Source organism: Pristiophorus japonicus, chromosome 8 (assembly GCF_044704955.1).
Source record: "Pristiophorus japonicus isolate sPriJap1 chromosome 8, sPriJap1.hap1, whole genome shotgun sequence".
NCBI classification, from domain to species: domain Eukaryota; kingdom Metazoa; phylum Chordata; class Chondrichthyes; family Pristiophoridae; genus Pristiophorus; species Pristiophorus japonicus.
In genome coordinates this window covers 90,064,122-90,084,929 of record NC_091984.1, presented here as the reverse complement: position 1 = coordinate 90,084,929, position 20,808 = coordinate 90,064,122, and the positions used below count along the sequence as shown (strand labels likewise).

General features: G+C 41.9%; 1 protein-coding gene across 2 annotated transcripts in view; it reads left to right on the top strand.

The window, feature by feature from the left end:
- Positions 1 to 20,808, top strand: part of cachd1 (cache domain containing 1) — a 250,857-nt gene that overhangs the window by 22,645 nt on the left and 207,404 nt on the right. Inside the window, exon 1 of one of the 2 annotated variants that reach the window (XM_070887041.1) lies at positions 2,523 to 2,968. The exons of the other annotated variant lie outside the window; for it this stretch is intronic. Coding sequence (XP_070743142.1) covers positions 2,708 to 2,968 — 261 coding nt within the window. The 5' untranslated portion in view covers positions 2,523 to 2,707. Of the gene's footprint in view, positions 1 to 2,522; positions 2,969 to 20,808 lie in introns of those variants that run through there. 2 annotated transcript variants of the gene reach the window in all.

Genomic DNA, 20,808 nt, shown 5'->3' with positions numbered 1-20,808 from the left:
AATCTGTCCCCTGGCTCCAGTCATTTCTGATCCATGTTCCAGTTGCTATTGATTTAAAGAGTTTTAAAGCTCCAGCAGATAATTTTTGAACTGTAGCAACATACCAAGTGTGCCAGGATTTTCAAGGTTCCTGCTAAGATCACAGTCAACCTTATTATGCTATGGTGTCAATTGTGGCTCAGTTGTTAGCACTCTCGCGTCTGAGTCAGAAGGTTGTGGGTTCAAGTCCCACTCCAGGGACTTGAGCACATAACTCTAGGCTGACACTCCAGTGCAGTACTGAGGGAGTGCTGCAGTGTCGGAGGTGCTGTCTTTCGGATGAAACGTTAAACCAAGGTTCTGTCTGCTTTCTCAGGTGGACATAAAAGATCCTATGGCACTATTTCAAAGAAGAGCAGGGGAGTTATCCCCAGTATCCTGCCCAATATTTATCCCTCAATCAACATAATAAAAGCAGATTATCAGGTCATTATCACATTGCTGTTTGTGGGAACTTGCTGTGCACAATTTGGCTGTCGCGTTTCCTACATTACAACAGTGACTACACTTCAAAAAATACTTAATTGGCAGTAAAGCGCTTTGGAACGTCTGGTGGTCGTGAAAGGTGCTATATAAATGCAAGTGCTTCTTTTTTTCTAGGAAAACAGATTCTGCTGAATTAGAAATTGTAATGATGTGTTAAGGGATAGACAATTCTGTCTCTGCCTTTCACTGGACCTTAGCTCAACATTTTGCTTACTCTTGGGTTGTTGCCCCATTTCCCTGTCTCCTAGCCCTAACTTCAGGCCCTGGCCACCTGATAATTCCTGGCCATGGTCCAGGCTCCACATTAAGACTCACAGCAAGACCCAGGATTGAGTAGGAGACCATGACCTGGGAGCAAGCAGTGGAAAGATGCAATGCTCAGAAACAAGTAGGAGGTGAGGACCTTCAGTGAAGGGAAGCTGCACTCAAAAGTGAGAGGCTGGGCCTGACTTGAAGCTGGAAGGTGGGGAGGCCACGGCCTGAACATTTAAGATAGTAACTTACATATTGAATCTTGAATCTAATTGATCCGTATGAAGCACATGGTTCATAGCAAACAATTAGAGCTCAATTTAGGGGTTATGTGGTGCCCAACATCCAAACAAAACATTAAAAAATTGATGAACATTGACAGACACAATTAAAAATATAAGTACTTTATATTCATAATTACTTTTTTTAAAGTCCTTTAATGATGTAAAATGTAGGTTTTCATTGGGAAAAAAAGATGTAAGGATTTTTCTGGAATAGAAATCTAATTCTTTCGAGCAACATCTTAAGACTGCCACAAGATGTTGTGAGCAGGAAAAGCTTGATAAAAGAAACACTCCATTGTAAATTGAAACCACACACTAGAAGAGAAAGGCAAACCAGCAGGTTTCCAAGTCTGCCAAGACAGGTAAACTCCATGGGAAAAGAGGGGAGTATCAGGGTTATACTTCCAAACAAACAAGCTAAACAATTTAAAGACTGCACTCAAATTTGTATTTCACAATAAAAAAAAAGGTCTATTCGTTTATTCATTCTCTTTAGTATTTTGTTAAATCTTTTAGCAATTTCTAAATCTCCCAAAAGATTTGAATTGCCAAACGATGTTTCCCTTCTCTGATTTGCAAATAAAACGTTCCTGAAAGAAGCGGAGTGGATTTTAGTTTTTGAGTGGACTTGGATTTGCAAATGTTTTTATTACTGAGAAACTTACGTGCAGGAAGACATCATCAAGGATAGGAAGAGTAATAGAGAGGGCAAAATAAATTAAATAGAGGCTAGGTGATGTCAAGCTTGGGGTTAAAAGCCTGTTGATTTCAGAAAGAAAAGAAGGCTCAAGGAGGTACAGTTGCACAATCTTTAGGTGCTGGGAAAGAATTAATTAGACTGAGTGACAATGAGACCAGTTTCGATTTCAATGCAGAGAATACAGAGAGAATCAACCTTAGGAAAAATAAAAGAGGAATGTTCAGAGAACCACTAAACACTGATAAAATAAAAAAGATAAGGTAGGTTGTGTTGTATACAGAGAGTTTAGAAGTGAGAACCATCTCAGATCAGCACCTATTATTCCTGCATCCTGTGTCGAAGAGGTGGCAGGAAATCCTCCCCATAAGTGGGAGCAGTATTCACGATTTGGTTTTTTTATACAGTTAGCAGTTGGGGGAGGGGGCGGGGGAGAGAGAGATGAGTATTAAATAGACCAAAAAAATAAAATGGAAGTAAAAATCTGCGTTTTGCATCTTCTTTGAAAGTATGTTTTGCGTGGATGATTGCATTTCGTAGGTGAGGTTGCCATGGTTATATTGCTTGCATTGTAGCAGGTGATCCAGGCCGGGGTTTGCAGCGATCCTTGGTAGCTGGAATCCAAGCGTTTTTCCCATAGAGTTCGCAGCGAGTCCCGGGATTCGCATTTGGAGAGGGAGCTGGGTTAGGGAATCTCAGTGGAATAAACTTTTTTTTGCGGGGGGGGGGGGAGAATTTTGTTTATATTTGGAGGATTAAAAAAAAGGAAGACTTGCATTTGGAAAGATTGGTGCATTGTTTAGTTTGGAGGGGGAGGGGGGGTGCAGGCAGCAGTTTTTTTTTTGAGGGGGGCAAAGTTTGCGACAGAGTTTGAGAAAAGTTTTTATTTTGCATTATACAGTTCACCCCCCCCCCCCCCCTCCTCCCTCCATCACCATTCATCATCTTCATGGCGAGGGGGAGCCGCGGATGTGTTGAAGTGGGAGCTGGGCATTCGGCGTGGGTCCCGGCCATGGCAGCGGCTCAGCGGCCCCGCACCCGCTCCTGCCCCTGCCCGCTCAGCGCTCTCCTCGCCGCCCTCCTGCTTCTGCCGCCGGCAGCCGCCGCTCCGCCCCGCTCCGGAGACTTCGCCATCCTGGACGAGGCACAAGTTCTCGCGAATCAGATGCAAGTCCTGGCCACCAGCGAGCTTGGCGTCTTCAACATGCAGGTAAGGACATGGACCGTGCTCCGGCGGATGGTCCCCACTCCCGGCCGCCGCATCCTGGTGCCCAACCTCCCACCGAGGGGGAAGCTGCTCCTGAAACGTTCCAGTTCACTGTTTCCTCGACAAGTTTGTGAGAAAATGTGTCCATTCTTGTGGATGAAGACTCCGAGTGAGAATGTGTTTGCCCCGTTTAGTTAATGTATGTGGGCTGATGTACTGTTAGTAATTTGTTTGGGAGGGCTGGATAGTGGCGCCTGCTGTCATACTGATTTATAAAATTAATCTGGATAAGTCTGCACCTATTCCAAACATTGTCTATTCTATTTACTATCCATCATTGACCATCGTATTTCCTCTCTGAAAGACCTTCTGATCCCAATTCTCATTCACCATTCCCAGACATGTTCATTCCCCTTCCCAATATCAGACACATTCTGCTTCTTTCCCCGTTCTATGCTAGCTGTACTATTGGTTTTGTTCCCAATGCGCTATCCCATTTCCAGCCATTGTTCTCTTCCTCTTTATTTATTTATGGAATTCCCTCACTAATGGTTATCTGTTTTATTGGATATTTGCTTGAAACCTTGTATTCAGTCTGGGTATCAAAATATTCAGTCTTCATTAAGTTTTCCTTATGAACCATAACCTGCGCTAAAATAGTCTTTACACTTAAATTTTTTTAGCCTCGTGTTTGGCTTGCATGGTGCTCCTACATTGAGGATTAAAGGATTTGGGGATCATTGGTGATCCATGGTTGCCTCTGACCTCTCGATTCCATTCTCCCAAGCAGTACAGGCTTCACATCAGTGATGCGATTGAAGTGGTGTTTGTATTCAGATGTGTTCAGAATGTTTCAGTAGTTCAATTCTCATTCTTTTGACATTTCTTCAGCTCACACCTCCAGATATTAAAATGTCACCATAGCGTTATTGTAATCTCAATAAAAATGCCTTGATATTTTTGCGTTACTACCTACTAAATGTGTGTTGAATTATAACCTTATTTTAAAAAAATATGCTTCACCACTCTTTCATGTGCAATGCAAGAGAGAATCTCAAGGAAGTTTAAAATCTATCGTTTTTGCTTCTGTTCCCTGCCCACAGACATCAGTGACAAACATGAGGATGGATGGCATCTTGAGTCTGTGTGGGGCTGACAAAAGGTGAAAGCAAATGGGCCTGGCAGTCAAGGAGGTGTTAAATATGTAAGGACTATGCATCACTTTAAGATGTGGGAAGGTTTTGCCTGGATGGGTGGGGGTCTTAATGACCCCGACAGTCCTTCTCTTTGTTGTTTATGAGTTAAGCTCCAGTAAATGTTGATTGGCTTTTTATTATTCGTATAATAAGAAAGATGAGCTTGAGCTACCCAGTGATTTAGGCAGTCATGGTAGTGTGATGTGGTATTAAACAGAGACCAGGAAATCCCAGATTTGATCCCTGGTCTGTATGCAGCTGGCTGATCACAGCCAGGGCAGCAACTGAGGGGGGAGGGGAAGGGGGAACGGGGGTGGGAGAAGGAGGGCGTTGGGGTTGCTACATTGTACTCCGTGCTCCCCAGCTAGGGAGGGGAAAATCAGCTGGGTTCTAGCTTCTGACTGATATCCAGTGACCACTGCTGGAAAGTCTGTGTGTGCGCTAATAGCCTTTTGACTAGCTTGCACAGTAGAACGATATCACAACAAGGATAAGCACCTTTAAGTGAGGTGTATATATTTCTCAGTCTCTCTTCATTCCCACCTGTGTGGAATGGGGCAGGCACTGAGGGAAGCTTATAGCTCAGGACCAGTATTTCTGACTTAAGTGATCCACACTGTATCTCGCCTTCCTATTGTGCGATTTCCTGTAAGCTTTAATTTATAAATTGCCTAATGCAAGAGGATACAAATACAGTTCCTTACACACTTATTTAACCCACTATTTAAGGATAGTATTTGCCTTTTAGTAATTTTTAATAATACAGGACCTAAAACCATATTGGTTCCTTCAGATGTTTATGGAAGTTACAAAATATAACTATTTATTTATACAGACTACTGTTGTTAATTATATAAATAATGGGTTGTGTGAGTCAGCACAAGATTGAAAAGAACCTATGAGGATTTGAAAGCTTCTGTAACTACTCTTTAAATTTTTTTTCTACCGTTCTCCTGAAGGTGCTGATTTCTGCTGCGGTTCGGTTTCACAATTACTGGGAATTATCTGGTACCTTGCCCAAGTAGCAATTTTCATATGCGAGCCTTGAAAGTGAGTGGTGCCAAGCTATTTGACTGTGGTAGGGCATCACAGCCAGGTCTTGATGCAGTCTTCACCTGATATGCACTTGGCAGCAGAGCTATGTGGATAGCAATCAGCAGCAGGAATCGGGGGTGAGTTTCCTACTCCGTAGTCTTGGGGTTGCTGAGGGCCTACTGTTGCCCTGGCTGTGATCAGCTAAATCAGCACAAACCAAGAATTGAAACTGGGACCTTTTTGCTCTGTATGGCTCAGCATCACACCAGATGGTACATTTATTCACAAAAGCCAGTGGGGCAGCAATTCTCTATGTAGATACAGTCCATTGTTGTGTTCCTCATCAAATAGCTCAAAGCAGAAAAGGACATTATGTTTAATGGCATATTTAGTTTAAAACATTGTGTCAAATTTATGACATTTACTGAACAATATGGCCACATAATTCTATTTATAAAAAAGTTAAAAGCTTTCCCCAATTTTTTTGACAGGGCATACATCTTCAGCTTTTTCTACACACGTAATTTGACATTAAATATCTATACATTCATTTTGTTTTAATTTTTGCAAAACTGCTCAGTAATAGACTTGCATTTGGTCAGTTTGTGTGGTTGCATCAAAGTTTGAAGAAAGCAGCTGCCCCAATTGCTTAGTTGTTTCACAGGGTATGCTATTGACCTGCAATGCACAGCAAAATAACCAGCAGTTTCTTTGCAATTGGTGGCACAATGGTACACCAGTTCAAATTAATGCTTCCCCACTAGCTCAGTTGGTAAAGCTAACGTAACTAAGCATGTAGACTGCAAAACCCCGGGGTTCACTTTCAGTCTCACTCTGTGCTGAGTTAGCTGATCTCAGCTGGTGCAGTAGTTGGGGTGAAAAACTAGCATCAGTGTGTCTGAACTAGGGAGGGAATAATCAGTCCGTGTTCCAACTCTCGATCAATATCCAGTAACCCCTGCTGTGAAGTGAGGGCCCTGGGTGAGGATCAGGGTTAGCTGAGTTGTGTTCCACAGTCAAATAGCTTGACAAAATAAATTTAGATTCATGCATGAAGATTGTAAAATGATAAAATGTTGTTGCAAATACTTTCAAGTGTTTTCGACTGCTGTGAAAACGTCCACCAGTATGAGTCAGTGCCTTCGGGAGAGGATCAGTAAACATTGGAGGAACTCCCTCATCCAGAATGAATGAGATTTTGTGACTGTTATGATTTGAGCTGATCGTTGGAGTGGAAAAGCGACAGTTTAATTTTCTACTCTGAGCCATACAATGCAGGAAGCAGTGGGCATAGATCAACTTGTGATCTTGGCTGTGGCTCAGTGGGTAGCACACTCGCCTCTGAGTCAGAAGGTTGTGGGTTCAAGTCTCACTCCAGGGACTTAGCACAAAAAATCCAGGCTGCTACTCCAGTCCAGTGCAGTGCTGAAGGAGCGCTGCATTGTCGGAGGTGCAGTCTTTCCGATGAGATGTTAAACCGAGGCCCTGTCTGCTCTCAAGTGGATGTAAATGATCCCATGGTGTTATTTCGAAGAAGAGCAGGAGAGTTATCCCCGGTGTCCTGGCCAATATTTATCCCTCAATCGACATAACAAAAACCGATTCATCTGGTCATTATCACATTGTTGTTTGTGGGAGTTTGCTGAGCGCAAATTGGCTGCTGCATTTCCTACATTACAACACTCTAAAAGTACTTCATTGGCTGTAAAGCGCTTTGGGATGTCTAGTGGTCATGAAAAGTGCTATATAAATTCAAGTCTTTATTTTCTTTTTTGTTTCATTTGGCCACTCTCTTGTGCTTCTTAGTGGCTAAGTGATGGTAGCTGTTGGTCCGGCAGCAGATTATCTGTTTTTTGCTCCTAAGGACACGTTACCCGAAGGAGACAGAACAAAGTGGGGGTGAGAAATTCAGGTCTCCAAGTCATTCATTGAAGAGTAAGTGCCTCTGGTCCCCAGGTTACCCAAATGGCTCATTTGGTAGTGTGGTACTATGCCAAATGGAACAAGAACATCCCAGTTTCAATTCCTGATCTGTGTTGAGTTAGCTAATCTCAGCTTGGGCAACAGAAGGGGAGCAACAATTATCTTTGGCACCCAGGGCAAGATAATGGAAAATGGGTCAGAATTTTACTCCTGATCATGATAACCACTGTACAGTGACTCCTAATGGAAAATGTGCATGTGTGTCATAATGCACGTGAGTGTCTGGTGTGCAAAGGATCTGGTTCAGCCATGATGTTCCTATGGATGGATAGCCTGCTAACAATCATCATCTAGATTTGTACATGAAAAGTAATCACTTGTGTGAGATACTACAGAGTGGCTGGCACTTGTGGACACCATCCCAGGATGAGGAAGCTCCTTCAGAAGAGGAGGGGGTAGATTGGGGAAATACATTAATGATGCTTGTCAGATAGAAAATATCAATTTAACAGACAAAGTTATTGTTTTTTTTTGGTATTATCCTATCCATTGTTGGTTTTTAAAATTAGAATTTTAATGAGGAAAATGAAGGATGTGCTACCTTTTGAAATAGTGCACACTTCAGTGAGTGATGTGTGGGAGGTAGCAGAAGGAAATCTTTTCTGCTCTACATGATTGCCTGTTGGTTGGTTTCCAACCATAATATCATTCCAAGAGGTTATTTTGAAGAATGTCACCGTTGACAAAGACTGCAGTTTTTTTATCTTATTTCACCGTGACATTGTTCCGTGAAATGTATAAAACAAAATGCGTTCAGCAAGTCCTGAAGGAACGGTGGTTTGAATCCTGGAGCTTGAGAGAATAAATCAGAATTTTTAATCAGGCTTTGAACTGCGACTTCAAAGCACTCAGAAATCACTAATGATGTAAGCAGTGTCATATTAGCAAGGGCTGACATTTCACTTCAAACACGGAGAACACAGCTGTCTGAGGCAGATATTAAAAAATGTATATGCTGGGCAAGGTGGGCAAGCTGATGATTAGGATTCTCATTAACAGCCACCATTCTGAAAGCAGAGCTGCATCTAGTGATATCAATTTTTGTTTACAGCAGAATCGGGGTAAAATTATTTGTAAATGATAAGACATTTACCTACCATTCGATGCATGTTTAAAACTGACTGTGAGATGGTCTAATTCAAATCCTGAGGTCCTTGTTTTGTCCCCAAGGAATTCTCAGATTGTTTATCAGGTTGGGAATGTGACAGTGTTGTCACTATGATTCCAGTAAAACATAATAATGAAATCTCGTATTTGAACTGTACAGAAACACTCTGCAATACAAGTACATAATTTTGACCATCTAAACTTGGGTTGTCGAGAGAGCATGTTGCACAGTGGTACTTGCAGTGCAGCCCATCTCGCCTTTACCTTGTGGCTGGTCAGAGACTTGCTGCTCCACGGTGCCTCTGGGCTTCCAAGTTGAAGGAGCTGGGATTCATTGCTGTTTCCTCTGCTTTTCTTGCTCTCAAGTAAAAGGAGGCAAGAGAATTGTATTCTGAGGGAGAGTTATCCTACTTTCCATATTGCAAATAAAAGGGCTTAATTAAAATCACATAGCATGACTTCGAATTTACAGAACAGAAACAAGCCATTCGGCCCAACTGGTCTGTGCCGGTGTTTATGCTCCACACAAGCCTCCTCCCAGCCCTCTTCATCTAACCCTATCAGCATATCCTATTCTTTTTAAGTATCGGCTATGGTTCAGTGGGTAGCACTCTCACCTCCGAGTCAGAAGATTGTGGGTTCAAGTCCCATTGCAGGGACTTAACGCATAATCTGGACACTCCCAGTGCAGTACTGGGGGAGAGCTGCCGTTTTCATTGCACATAATCTGCCCGCTCAGGTGCTCATAAAAGATTTCATGGCACTATTTTTGAAGAAGAGCAGGAAAGTTCTCTCCAATGTCCTGGCCAATACTTATCCCTGAATCAACATAATTAAAACAGATTATCTGGTCATTATCACAGTGCAAATTCTCTGCTGCATTTCCTTCATTACAACAGTAACTGCACTTCAACAGTACTTAATTGGCTGTTAAAAAGCGCTTTGGGACATCCTGAGGTCCCGAAAGGGGCAAGATAAAAATGCAACTCTTTTTTAGTTTTTTCTCCCTTGTGCTTATCTAGCTTCCCCTTAAATGCATCTATGCTATGTGCCTCAACTACTCTTCGTGGTAGTGAGTTCTGTACACAATACAACAATTAGTCCTATAGATATTTTTTCCTTCTTGTGTGAAAGTACCTGGCCTACACTTGCATGGTGGTATAATTGAAGGAACTCACTGTGGGAATCACAGGTGCAAACCTGTGTCCTATCACTCCACAGTGTGGCATGTTACAATATTTGCGATTGCCCCTCCAATAAGAGACTGAATGGGATTGTGGGTGATGGCAGAAGGTTAGTAATGCTGCCAGAGGATAAAATGCTATTTGGAGCGATTAGAGATATTGAATTAGTAGTATTGCACAAGAAGTGGATGACCCAACTTTAAAGCATAGTGTTTTCAGAGTGATGATTTACTCTTTCCTGTAGTGAATTGAATACGCCCTGTGATCTGACGATCGTGGTGAGAGATATCAGTGCGAGGGAATGGAACACAATTGGGGAACAAGTGTCTCGGTTAAGTGCTCTCAAGCTAGGTACAGAGTAAAAATTACTCTATGTTGTCCCATGAGCACCCTCGGGTCAGGCATAGCACATGTTGCATGCAGAGTAAATTGCCCTTTACACTACCTCTTCAAGCATTTCCAGATCAGTTTAGGTGTAGCACTGGATGGAAGCAAAGCCAAGCCCCTGTGAATGTTCAAAACCAGCCCAGACTATGATGGGATTAATGTCATTTAACTGTTTGTGAGGGTTCTAAATGAAATCGGTTTAGGTGGTGTCAATCAAGCCCTTAGTGGGATGAACTGGCTCTAATTTGGACTAATTGGCCAATCTCACTCTTGAGAGGGAACAAGATACCCAGTATGGGACATAAAAAAATGGTGTAGTAGACATTGCTTTCGAGGTTGGATGTGCAGCAGACTGTTTGAGTCAAGTATAGAGTCCAGTCTCGATAATTTTGTCTTTTTTTTGTGCCAAAAAAATGTCAATTGTCAGGTAACTTTGAATTAAGAGGAGTATTCTATAAAGGGAGCTTCAAATTTAACTAAGCTATACCTGATGAGGTAACTCCTTGGTGCCCAACATATTTTAACTTCAATATCAGAAAATTTTCCTTTTCTGCAATGGTGTCATTTTTTATATTTCCATTGCCAACTATCTTTGTCATTACTGAATCATATTATCAGTTTATTACAACGTTCATGGCAATCTTTGACTATCAGTCTGCACCAACTATCAATTGGCTTGCGATTCTCCAAATTCATGAACATGAGAACATGGAGCAGGCCATTTGGCTCCTCGAGCCTGCACCGCCATTTTATAAGATCATGGCTGATCTGATCATGGACACAGCTCCACTTTCACAAGCATGGACAGCTCCCCATAGCCCTTTATTTACTTATCGCACAAAAATCTGTGCATCTCCGCCTTAAAATATATTCAAAGACCCAGCCTCCACAGCTCTCTGAGGCAGTGAATTCCACAAATTTACAACCCTCAGAGAAGAAATTCCTCCTCATCTCAGTTTTAAATGGGCGGCCCCTTATTCTGAGACTATGGGCTCAAAATTGGCCAGGAGTTGCTCCGTTTTTTTTGAAGCAACTTGATTTTTCTGGAGTATCTTAAAAATCCCCATTTTGCACATTCAATTTGCGCCAGTGTAAGTGAGTTAGTTAGGATTTTTTTAGTTTAGTATTTTTTTCAAAAGCGTTACCAGCTACCTATGCCCGTTTTGGCCATTTAGGCCACTTTGGACAGCTAATAGTTACTCCAAACTAACTTAGGCCAGCGTATGTGGCCGCACAGAAAACCCTTGCAGAGAGTTAAGAAATCAACGCAGGTAGGTACATCGGAGGACAGCAGAACTTAATACTTGACTAAAGAATGTGAATAGGATCAAACAGCTATACAGGACATCATATGACAAATTTCGCAAAGTTAATTTACTATACAACAGAAGCATTCATGGAAGCTTAAACTACAAAAATAAAAAGTAAAGAGACAAAACATATTTACATAATTTTTTCAAAATATCCAAATAATAAATAGAAGTACTTCCTGCTCGTAATTCTTATGTTCTTCTGCAGAAAAGTATTTTCATCAACAGGAAAGTCTTGAGTAAGCCCATTCTCCTCCCCCCCCCCCCCCCCCGGCCGGGGATCAAACCCATCCACCACCCCCGGATCAAAACTCTCCCTGCACCAACCTGTTTGTTGTGGCCTTCTAGCCCGGGAAGGCAGCGGGCCGGCCTGTGCGGCAGGCCACTCGGCCTGGGATTGGGGCGGGTCGCATCTGGTCCCACGCTGCAGCACGCACACAGAGACTGGGGGCAAGAGCTACTGCACATGCGCGCACACTCCAATGCGCACGTGCAGAGCTGCTGGCACTGTTTCTGGTGCAGGGCCCTAATTCCGCCCCCTAATTGACTGGCCATGCCGCGCCAAGCCCTGGGAGAGGCAACACAGCGGCCAGAATCGGGGGAGATTTTTTAGGCACGTTTCCAGCCCACAAAGTCGGCGCATCTCTGGTGAGTGTACCGAAAAAAGGAGTGGGGCAAATTTGAACCCTAAATCCCTAAGTTTTAGTTTCCCCGATGAGTGGAAATATCCTCTCTGCATCCACCTTGTCAAGCCCCCTCATCTTATGTTTCGATAAGATCACCTCTCATTCTTCTGAACTCCAATGAGTACAGACCCAAACTACTCAACCTATCTTCATAAGTCAATCCCCTCATTTCCTGAACCTTCTCTGAACAGCCTCCAATGCAAGTATATTCTTCCTTAACTGTGGAGATCAAAACTGTACGCAGTACTCCAGGTGTGGTCTCACCAATACCCTGTGCAGTTGTAGCAGGACTTCTCTGTTTTTATACTCTATCCCCCTTGCAATAAAGGCCAACATTCCATTTACCTTCCTGATTACTTGCTGTATCTGCATACTAACTTTTTGTGTTTCATGCACAAGGACCCCTAGATCTGTACTGCAGCACTTTGCAATTTTTCTCCATTTAAATTATAATTTGCTTTTCTATTTTTTTCTGCCAAAGTAGATAACATCACATTTTCCTACATTATACTCCATCTGCCAAATTTTTGCCCACTCACCGAGCCTGTCTATATCCCTTTGCAGATTTTTTGTGTCCTCCTCAAAATTTGCTTTCCCATCCATTTTTGTATCATCAGCAAACTTGGCTGCATTAAACTCGGTCCCTTCATCCAAGTCATTAATATAGATTGTAAATAGTTGAGGCCCTGTGGCAGCCCACTAGTTACTGTTTGCCAACCGGAAAATGACCTATTTATCCTGACTCTCTATTTTCTGTCAGTTAGCCAATCCTCAATCCATGCTAATATGTTACCCCCAACCCCGTGAACTGTTATCTTGTGCACTAACCTTTTATGTGGCACCTTATCGAATGTCTTCTGGAAATCCAAATACACCACATCCACTCGTTCCCCCTTATCCATCCTGCTCGTTACATCCTCAAAGAACTCCAGCAAATTTGTCAAACATGATTTCCCTTTCATAAAACCATGTTGGCTCTGCTTGATTGAATTATGCTTTTACCAAATCTCCTGCTACTGCTTCCTTAATAATGGACTCCAGCATTTCCCCAACAACTGATGTTAGGCTAACCAGTCTATAGTTCCCTGCTTTCTGTCTGCCTCCTTTTTTAAATAGGAGCATTACATTTGTGGTTTTCCAATCCACTGGGACTTTCCTAGAATCCAGGGAATATTGGTAGATTACAACCAATGCAGCCACTATCTCTGCAGCCACTTCCTTTAAGACCCTAGGATGCAGGCCATCTAGTCCAGGGGACTTGTCCGCCTTTAGTCCCATTATTTTACTGAGTACTACTTCTTTAGTGATAGTGATTGTATTAATTTCCTCCATCCCTATAGTCCCTTGATTACTATTGGGATGTTTTTGCGTCTTGTACCATGAAGACCGAAACACAATATCTGTTCAACGTCTCTGCCATTTCCCTGTTCCCCATGATTAATTCCCCAGTCTCATTGTCTAGGGGACCAACATTTACTTTAGCCACTCTTTTCCTTTTTATGTACCTGTAGAAACTCTTACTATCTGTTTTTATATTTTGTGCTAGTTAACTTTCATAATCTATCTTCCCTCTTTTTATTATTTTTTTTAGTCGTTCTTTGCTGGCTTTTAAAAGTTTCCCAATCCTCTGGCCTCCCACTAGTCTTGGCCACATTGTATGCCCTTGTTTTCAATTTATTTCATTAGGTAGCTATGGATGGTTATCCCTTCTCTTGCAGTCTTTCCTCCTCATTAGGATATATTTTTGTTGCGAGTTATGACATATCTCCTTAAATGCCTGCCACTGCTCATCAACTGTCCCATACTTAAATCTATTTTCCTTGTCCACTTTAGCCAACTCTGCCTTCATACCTTTGTAGTCTCCTTTATTTATGCTTAGGACACTGGTTTGAGATCCAACTTTCTCACCCTCCAACTGAATTTGAAATTCAGCCATATTATGGTCAGTCATTCCTAGAGGATCCTTTACTAGATCATCGTTTACAGTCTTTATAGCTGAGAGAGAGTTTTCTTTCCGTTAGTCTGAGCTCAATTCAAAGCCAAGTTGTGTTGGAGAAATGACAGTCTCCCTCAAACTTATGTCTTTTTACCATGCTGGCTCCTGGGTCGTTTATCAACGCTGCTCACACAAGCAGTTAGGAGGTGAGCAGAAATGGTCATGAGTACAGCTGTCTGACTTCAATTTTGTTTTCTGCACCGTGCGGAAATTCGTGGACTCTGCTTGGCCCCACACTGTATGAAGCGTCTGAGATTGATAATTAATACACCCGAGATCCTCCACGTGGTGAATTAACAACAAGTCGCATTTTTATAGCACCTTTTGATTTAAGTAAAGTCACAAAGTTCTTCACAAATGGAAACTATGTGAGGGAATGGATATCTAGTTGTTGGGGAAGGGTGAAGAAGAGATCAAGTGGGATGACTGAAAGCTTGGTGAAGAAGGTTTTTAAAGAGGATAAATAAGTGGAGAGATGTAGGGGGCGCTCTGGAGAGTACGGCAAGGTGTCGGTAGTGTTGGGGCAGAGTGAAGAAGGGATGCATAAAAGATCAAAGTCAGAGGTCTAAAGGGGATGCAAGGTGAGTGGATGTGGGGCGAGACTGTAGAGGAGCTTGAGGACAAGAATTTTAAATTCATTGTGATGGAGAACAGGGAATCACCATAGATTTGTGTAGGTGTGTACAGTTAAGATGGTGGGGTGTGTACAGTTAAGATTGCCTGCCCAGTGGCATTGGGAGAGATGCGGCTTTTCTCCTGGTTATAAACATTGTAAAATGATTGAGTTCTAGGTGGATAGTGGAAAGTGAGGGTTAAAACACAAGGAAGTTGTTCCTGTTGTATTCTAGGGCTGGCAGAGGAGGCAGTGTAAGTTTCATAAATACAGCATGTAAGTGTATTGATTGCATGCCAATTGCACCATATTTAGTGGTGTTGCTTATCTGGTTCCCTCTTGTAGCTAATGAAATGATCTAGCAGTAGATCATAGTCTCAAATGGCAGCTTTTTCCCATTCAGTGTTTTGCCCCTCCTCTTCTTGAGGCAGTAATTGTTGCTGGGTATGATTCCACGGGATCTAAATGTGCTTTAGTACGTTGCACAACTGGTATTGTTCACTTACAAGGTTTAGAGAGTGAGTTTTGGCAGGCTATTGATCGGAGCCCAATGTGGTCATTGATGTCTGCATATCTATACTTTCCAGGAGGAATCCCTGGGATAATGCTTTGTACAGTATTGGGAACCCTGGCGAACTTTTTTTCTCCACTCTCTAGCCCAAAGGTGCAGATGCTAATCAAAGTGGTGACAGTTTTTTCCCACAGCTATCTGTGGGAGTTGATTCTTCCTTCAGTACTGAAGCATACCTAGTTGCATGTTTATAGAGGTACCTCTGAACTTGGTTCTGTTATTTAAATTGTGTTGGGGAGGAGGGCACTTTAAGGTAACTTGGGGAGTAAAAATGATGGTGGGAGAAGAGAAATAGCAGAACAAAAAAAATCAATGTCTGTTTTCATAAGAGACTGATAAAGTAACAGGTGATGTGGATCAGCCATCTTAATTCCTAAAGCCTTTGAGGAAAGATGTGGCTTTAAGAATTATAGCGTCAGTATTTGGGTTAGACAGCACTGGCACAGCAGAATGATTTGTGAGAAGGGATATGGATGTTTTCATTAGGTGCCCTCCATTCTGCTGTACTGATGTGTTGACACAATTTTTAACCAGTTTAAATTGGTGTAATTTAGCTCTTGCCACTCCAGAGTTGCAGTACAGATTTTATTTATTCCAGTTTAACACTTGTGCAAATTTGCAGCACTCTCCAAGTACGGAATCTACTATTTGTTTAGTTTTTCATGTAAAAGGAATTCATCGTAGGCAGTGCTACAACGATGTTGCATCACCTGCTTTTTACCTTTGTCTAATTATTATAATTCATCATACAATCATTGTTTTCTGATTCTTCTCTTCTTCCCTCTTGCTCATTTCAGCATTGTGGGCCTTGATTCCTTATCCAGTTTTATCAATGAAAAAAATGAATTGGTAAATTGGATTTGGCTTTATTTGAATAAAGGACAATTATTGCAGAAGGGTTTATAACTGTATTGATTGCTCTTGTCTTAGTCTTTCTGTAGCAGTTTTTAACATTGAGAAACCGAGGTGAAGGGCCAACATTCACAGTGTAGGATGATCATGTAGAATACCTCCAAATTTGAAAAGAGTAGGAGAGATTAAGTAAATTGAAAAGTAGGTGCTACATGATGAGCCTGGAGATTGTAGGAGGGCGGGAAGATTGAGGGAGGTAATGGTTGCACAGTTGAGGTCATTGGAAAGAATGAGTTAGATTAGGAGACAATTTATTGAGTTTTAATTTCAACACGGTAGTATTTAAGTACTGGATGAACTTGGGCTTTAGGATTGGTAAGGACTACTTGGGATTAATCTGAAAATGAATACATGTGTGGAGTTGTGTTTGTGATGTATCTTTTGCACACATTGCTGAGTTGCTGATTTCACTGCTGTTGAGGGAAAATACTAAGCAGAGCCCTTGTGAATTGATTTGGGGAATGGAACAGAAAGTGGCCCTCCCATATACCTAGAACTCACTCATTTCAGAGGGGCACTAGCAGAGACCTGGGAGCTGAACGATTACGTCTCTCTCCACTGCGTGCTTGTTGGAGGGTAACCAGTTGGGAGAAGATAACTTAAAGAAAAAGTATTAAACCTTTTAATGGACATAATTTGCATTGTTTTTTTGAAAAATAATTTTTCAGTTGCATAGTTTCTATATATGTATCTCAACAAAAATATATCCCAATGAGACTCTCAGCAAAAATATATCCCAATGAGAAGGAAAGACTGTAAGAGAAAGGATAACCATCTGTGGCTAACTAAGGAAATAAGGGATGGTATCATATTGAAAACAAGGGCAGACAATGTGACCAAGACAAGTAGGGGCCAGAGGATTGGGAAACATTTAAAAGCCAGCCAAAGAAAGACTTAAAAAAAAGAGGGAAGATAGATTATGAAAGAAAACTTAGCACAAAATATAAAAACAGATAGTAAGAGTTTTTACAGGTACATAAAAAGGAAAAGAGTGGCTAAAGTAAATGTTGGTCCCCTAGAGGATGAGACTGGGGAATTAATAATGGAAAACAGGGAAATGGCAGAGACTTTGAACAAATATTTTGTATCGGTCTTCACGGTAGAAGACACTAAAATCATTCTAATAGGGGATAATCAAGGGGCTATAGGGAGGGAGGAACTTAATACAATCACTATCACTAAAAAAGTAGTACTTGGTAAAATAATGGGACCAAAGGTGGACAAGTCCCCTGGACCTGATGGATTGCACCTAGGGTCTTAAAAGAAGTGGCTGCAGAGATAGTGGATGCATTAGTTGTAATCTACCAATATTCCCTGGATTCTGGGGGGTCCCAGCAGATTGGAAAACTGCAAATGTAATGCCCCTATTTAAAAAAAGGAGGCAGACAGAAAGCCTAACATCTGTCATTGGGAAAATGCTGGAGTCCATTATTAAGGAAGCAGTAGCAGGGCATTTGGAAAAGCATAATTCAGTCAAGCAGAGCCAACATGGTTTTATGAAAGGGAAATCATGTTTGACAAATTTGCTGGAGTTCTTTGAGGATGTAACGAGCAGGGTGGATAAGGGGGAACCAGTGGATGTGGTGTATTTGGATTTCCAGAAGGCATTCGATAAGGTGCCCCATAAAAGGTTACTGCACAAGATAAAAGTTCACGGGGTTGAGGTAAATATATTAGCATGGATTGAGTATTGGCTAACTGACAGAAAACAGAGAGTCGGAATAAACAGGTCATTTTCCTGTTGGCAAACATTGACTAGTGGGGTGCCGCAGGGATCGGTGCTGGGGCCTCTACTATTTACAATTTATATTAATGACTTGATTGAAATGGCTGAGTGTAATGTAGCCAAGTTTGCTGATACATAGATGGGTGGGAAAGCAAATTGTGAGGAGGACACAGAAAATCTGCAAAGGGATATAGACAGGCTAAGTGAGTGGGCAAAAATTTGGCAGATGGAGTATAATGTCGGAAAATGTGAGGTTATCCACTTTGGCAGAAAAAATAGAAAAGCAAATTATAATTTAAATCAAGAAAAATTGCAACGTGCAGTACAGAGGGACCTGGGGGTCCTTGTGCATGAAACACACAAAGTTAGTATGCAGGTACAGCAAGTAATCAGGAAGGCAAATGGAATGTTGGCCTTTATTGCAAGGGATAGAGTATAAAAGCAGAGAAGTCCTACTACAACGGTACAGGGTATTGGTGAGGCCACACCTGGAGTACTGCGTACAGTTTTGGTCTCCGTATTTAGGAAGGATATACTTGCATTGGAGGCTGTTCAGAGAAGGTTCACTAGGTTGATTCCGGAGATGAGGGGGTTGACTTATGAAGATAGATAGAGTAGGTTGGGACTACTTATTGGAATTCTGTAGAATGAGAGGTGATCTTATCGAAATATATAAGATAATGTGAGGGCTGGAGAAATTAGATATTTCCACTCATTGGGGAAACTAAAACTAGGGGGCATAGTCTCAGAATAAGGGGCCGCCCATTTAAAACTGAGATGAAGAGGAATTTCTTCGAGGGTTGTAAATCTATGGAATTCTCTGCCCCAGGGAGCTGTGGATGCTGGGTCATTGAATATATTTCATCATCATCATCATAGGCAGTCCCTTGGAATCGAGGAAGACTTGCTTCCACTCTAAAAATGAGCCCTTAGGTGGCTGAACAGTCCAATACGAGAACCACAATCCCTGTCACAAGTGGGACAGATAGTTGTCATGGGAAAGGGTGGGTGGGACTGGTTTGCCGCACGCTCTTTTTGCTGCCTGCGATTGATTTCTGCACGCTCTCGGCGATGAGACTCGAGGTGCTCAGCGCCCTTCTGGATGCACTTCCTCCACTTAGGGCGGTGTTTGGCCAGGGACTCCCAGGTATCGGAGGGGATGTTGCACTTTATCAGGGAGGGTAGGATTAAGGCGGAGATAGACAGACTTTTGAGCGATAAGGGAATAAAGGGTTATGAGGAGCGGGCAGGGAAGTGGAGCTGAGTCCATGATCAGATCAGCCATGGTCTTATTAAATGGTGGAGCAGGCTCGAGGGGTCAAATGGCCTACTAATGCTCCTATTTCTTGTGCTCTTGTGTTCTTGTAAAGGTTAAAAGATTGCTGAAAAGTACAGCTGTTTTGTGCAGACTTAATATAAATGGATATCTTATGCAAGTGTACAATTCCAGCTCACCAAACTTTTTTGTGTTCAAGGGAGGGGTTTCTGAGCCGTGTCTGATCATCTTGGTACCAACTTGGTCCAAGTGTAAAATATTCCCCAGTTTTCACTGTTCTGCATACAGTGAGTTGTTCCTTGATCATGCAGTAACTGCTTGTAAGACATTTTTCCAGAATAAAATTGTTAAAATACTAATGAAAAGAATAGGTGCATTCAACTCAATTCCCTCGTAATTCCTTAATGTTGTAATATGAACTGTTGCAGAGCTTCACAACTGACAAGCATGGGTCAGAAAACCAATGGTGTACCCCTGCATCTGCTACCACAGTTGCTGCTAGCGAGGCTCCATTCTGGGAGTACAACCTTGCAAAACTATCCCCTTAGTGTTGCCTCGTCCCTTATTTGGTTTGTAAACTGCTTTTCAGAAGTGGCTTGAGAGTAGCCATTTTGTGTAAAAGAAAATATTTCCCCCCCCACCCCCCCTTTCCAGTGACATCATGAGGTTACACCTCAGTGGCATGAATGGGGAATGCCGCAAGAACATAACTGCATGATGTAATGTCAGGAGTTCTACTTAAATGTCTGCCTCAACCATTTTGAAGGAAAAAAAACAGTTTTTTTAAAAAAAGGTGGACTGGGAGACACAGATATCTTCCTTTTATAACATTCAGGATTTTGTGACATTTCAGTAAATTTGGTGAATGAGTGACTAAAAGGACCGAGATACACAGGTTCCCAACTCATCATGTTCTTGGGCCTTTTTTAAATAAGTTTAATGTTACTTGGCAAACTAATTGTTTTTATTAATATTGAACAGTTCTGTCAAGAATTGCGAAGTGAAAGAGCTTCAGTGAGTAGTAGAGGTAATGCCTGGATTTAAAATAAAAGATAAGCTATATTCTAAGCACCCAGCATGCTGCTGTTTGGATTATGATCCATTCAAGATTAGGAAGATTGGCTATATTTAACTGTTTAGATACCGTTTCAAAAATCAAGACAATATGAATTGAAAGTTACACAAGCCTTCAGAATCATGCCGAACTCTGATTAGATGCGAGTGAAATTCTGTGAATCCAAAGACTTGTATTCTTTTTTATCTTCTACCATTCCAGTAAAACGTATCTTAATTGTTTTCAGGAGGAAGTCTGAAATTTATGAATGATTTTGCGATAAGGGCAGTTTCAGATTAGGAATATTGAAGTGTTAATATTGTAGGGGTCAAAGTTGAGTTGAAGGGTTACTTGAGAAAACATTTGCGGGATTCTAGTTTGTGCAGAGCTGTTGATTTAGTGTTGGGGTATTGTTTTGGCTGTAAGGTGATATTATAGGCCCGATTCAGGAGAGTGTGTGGGGCTCCATCTTGAGGTCTTTACTATTTTGATGTACGTTTAACAATACTTATTTAATGGATGCACCAGCTGAGATGAAAGAAGCAATTTTTCTGTCGAAGGTTTTCTTTATATTTGGCTCAGGAGCTTTTGGCGGTCCCTGGTGTGAGCTTCCCAAATCTCTGCTGACAAGAGAGGGGAAGAAAAACTTATCATTGCAAGCTTGAGTGGAGAACAATGGGGAATGTTGGGAACTGGGGGATGGGGACCACAAGCTTTGGAATGCAGGGCAATCAGTGCAATTGACACTCATGCATCGTGGCATTTGTTAGTGCATTTAATTCGTCCCGTACTCCCAGCAGTGGTTTT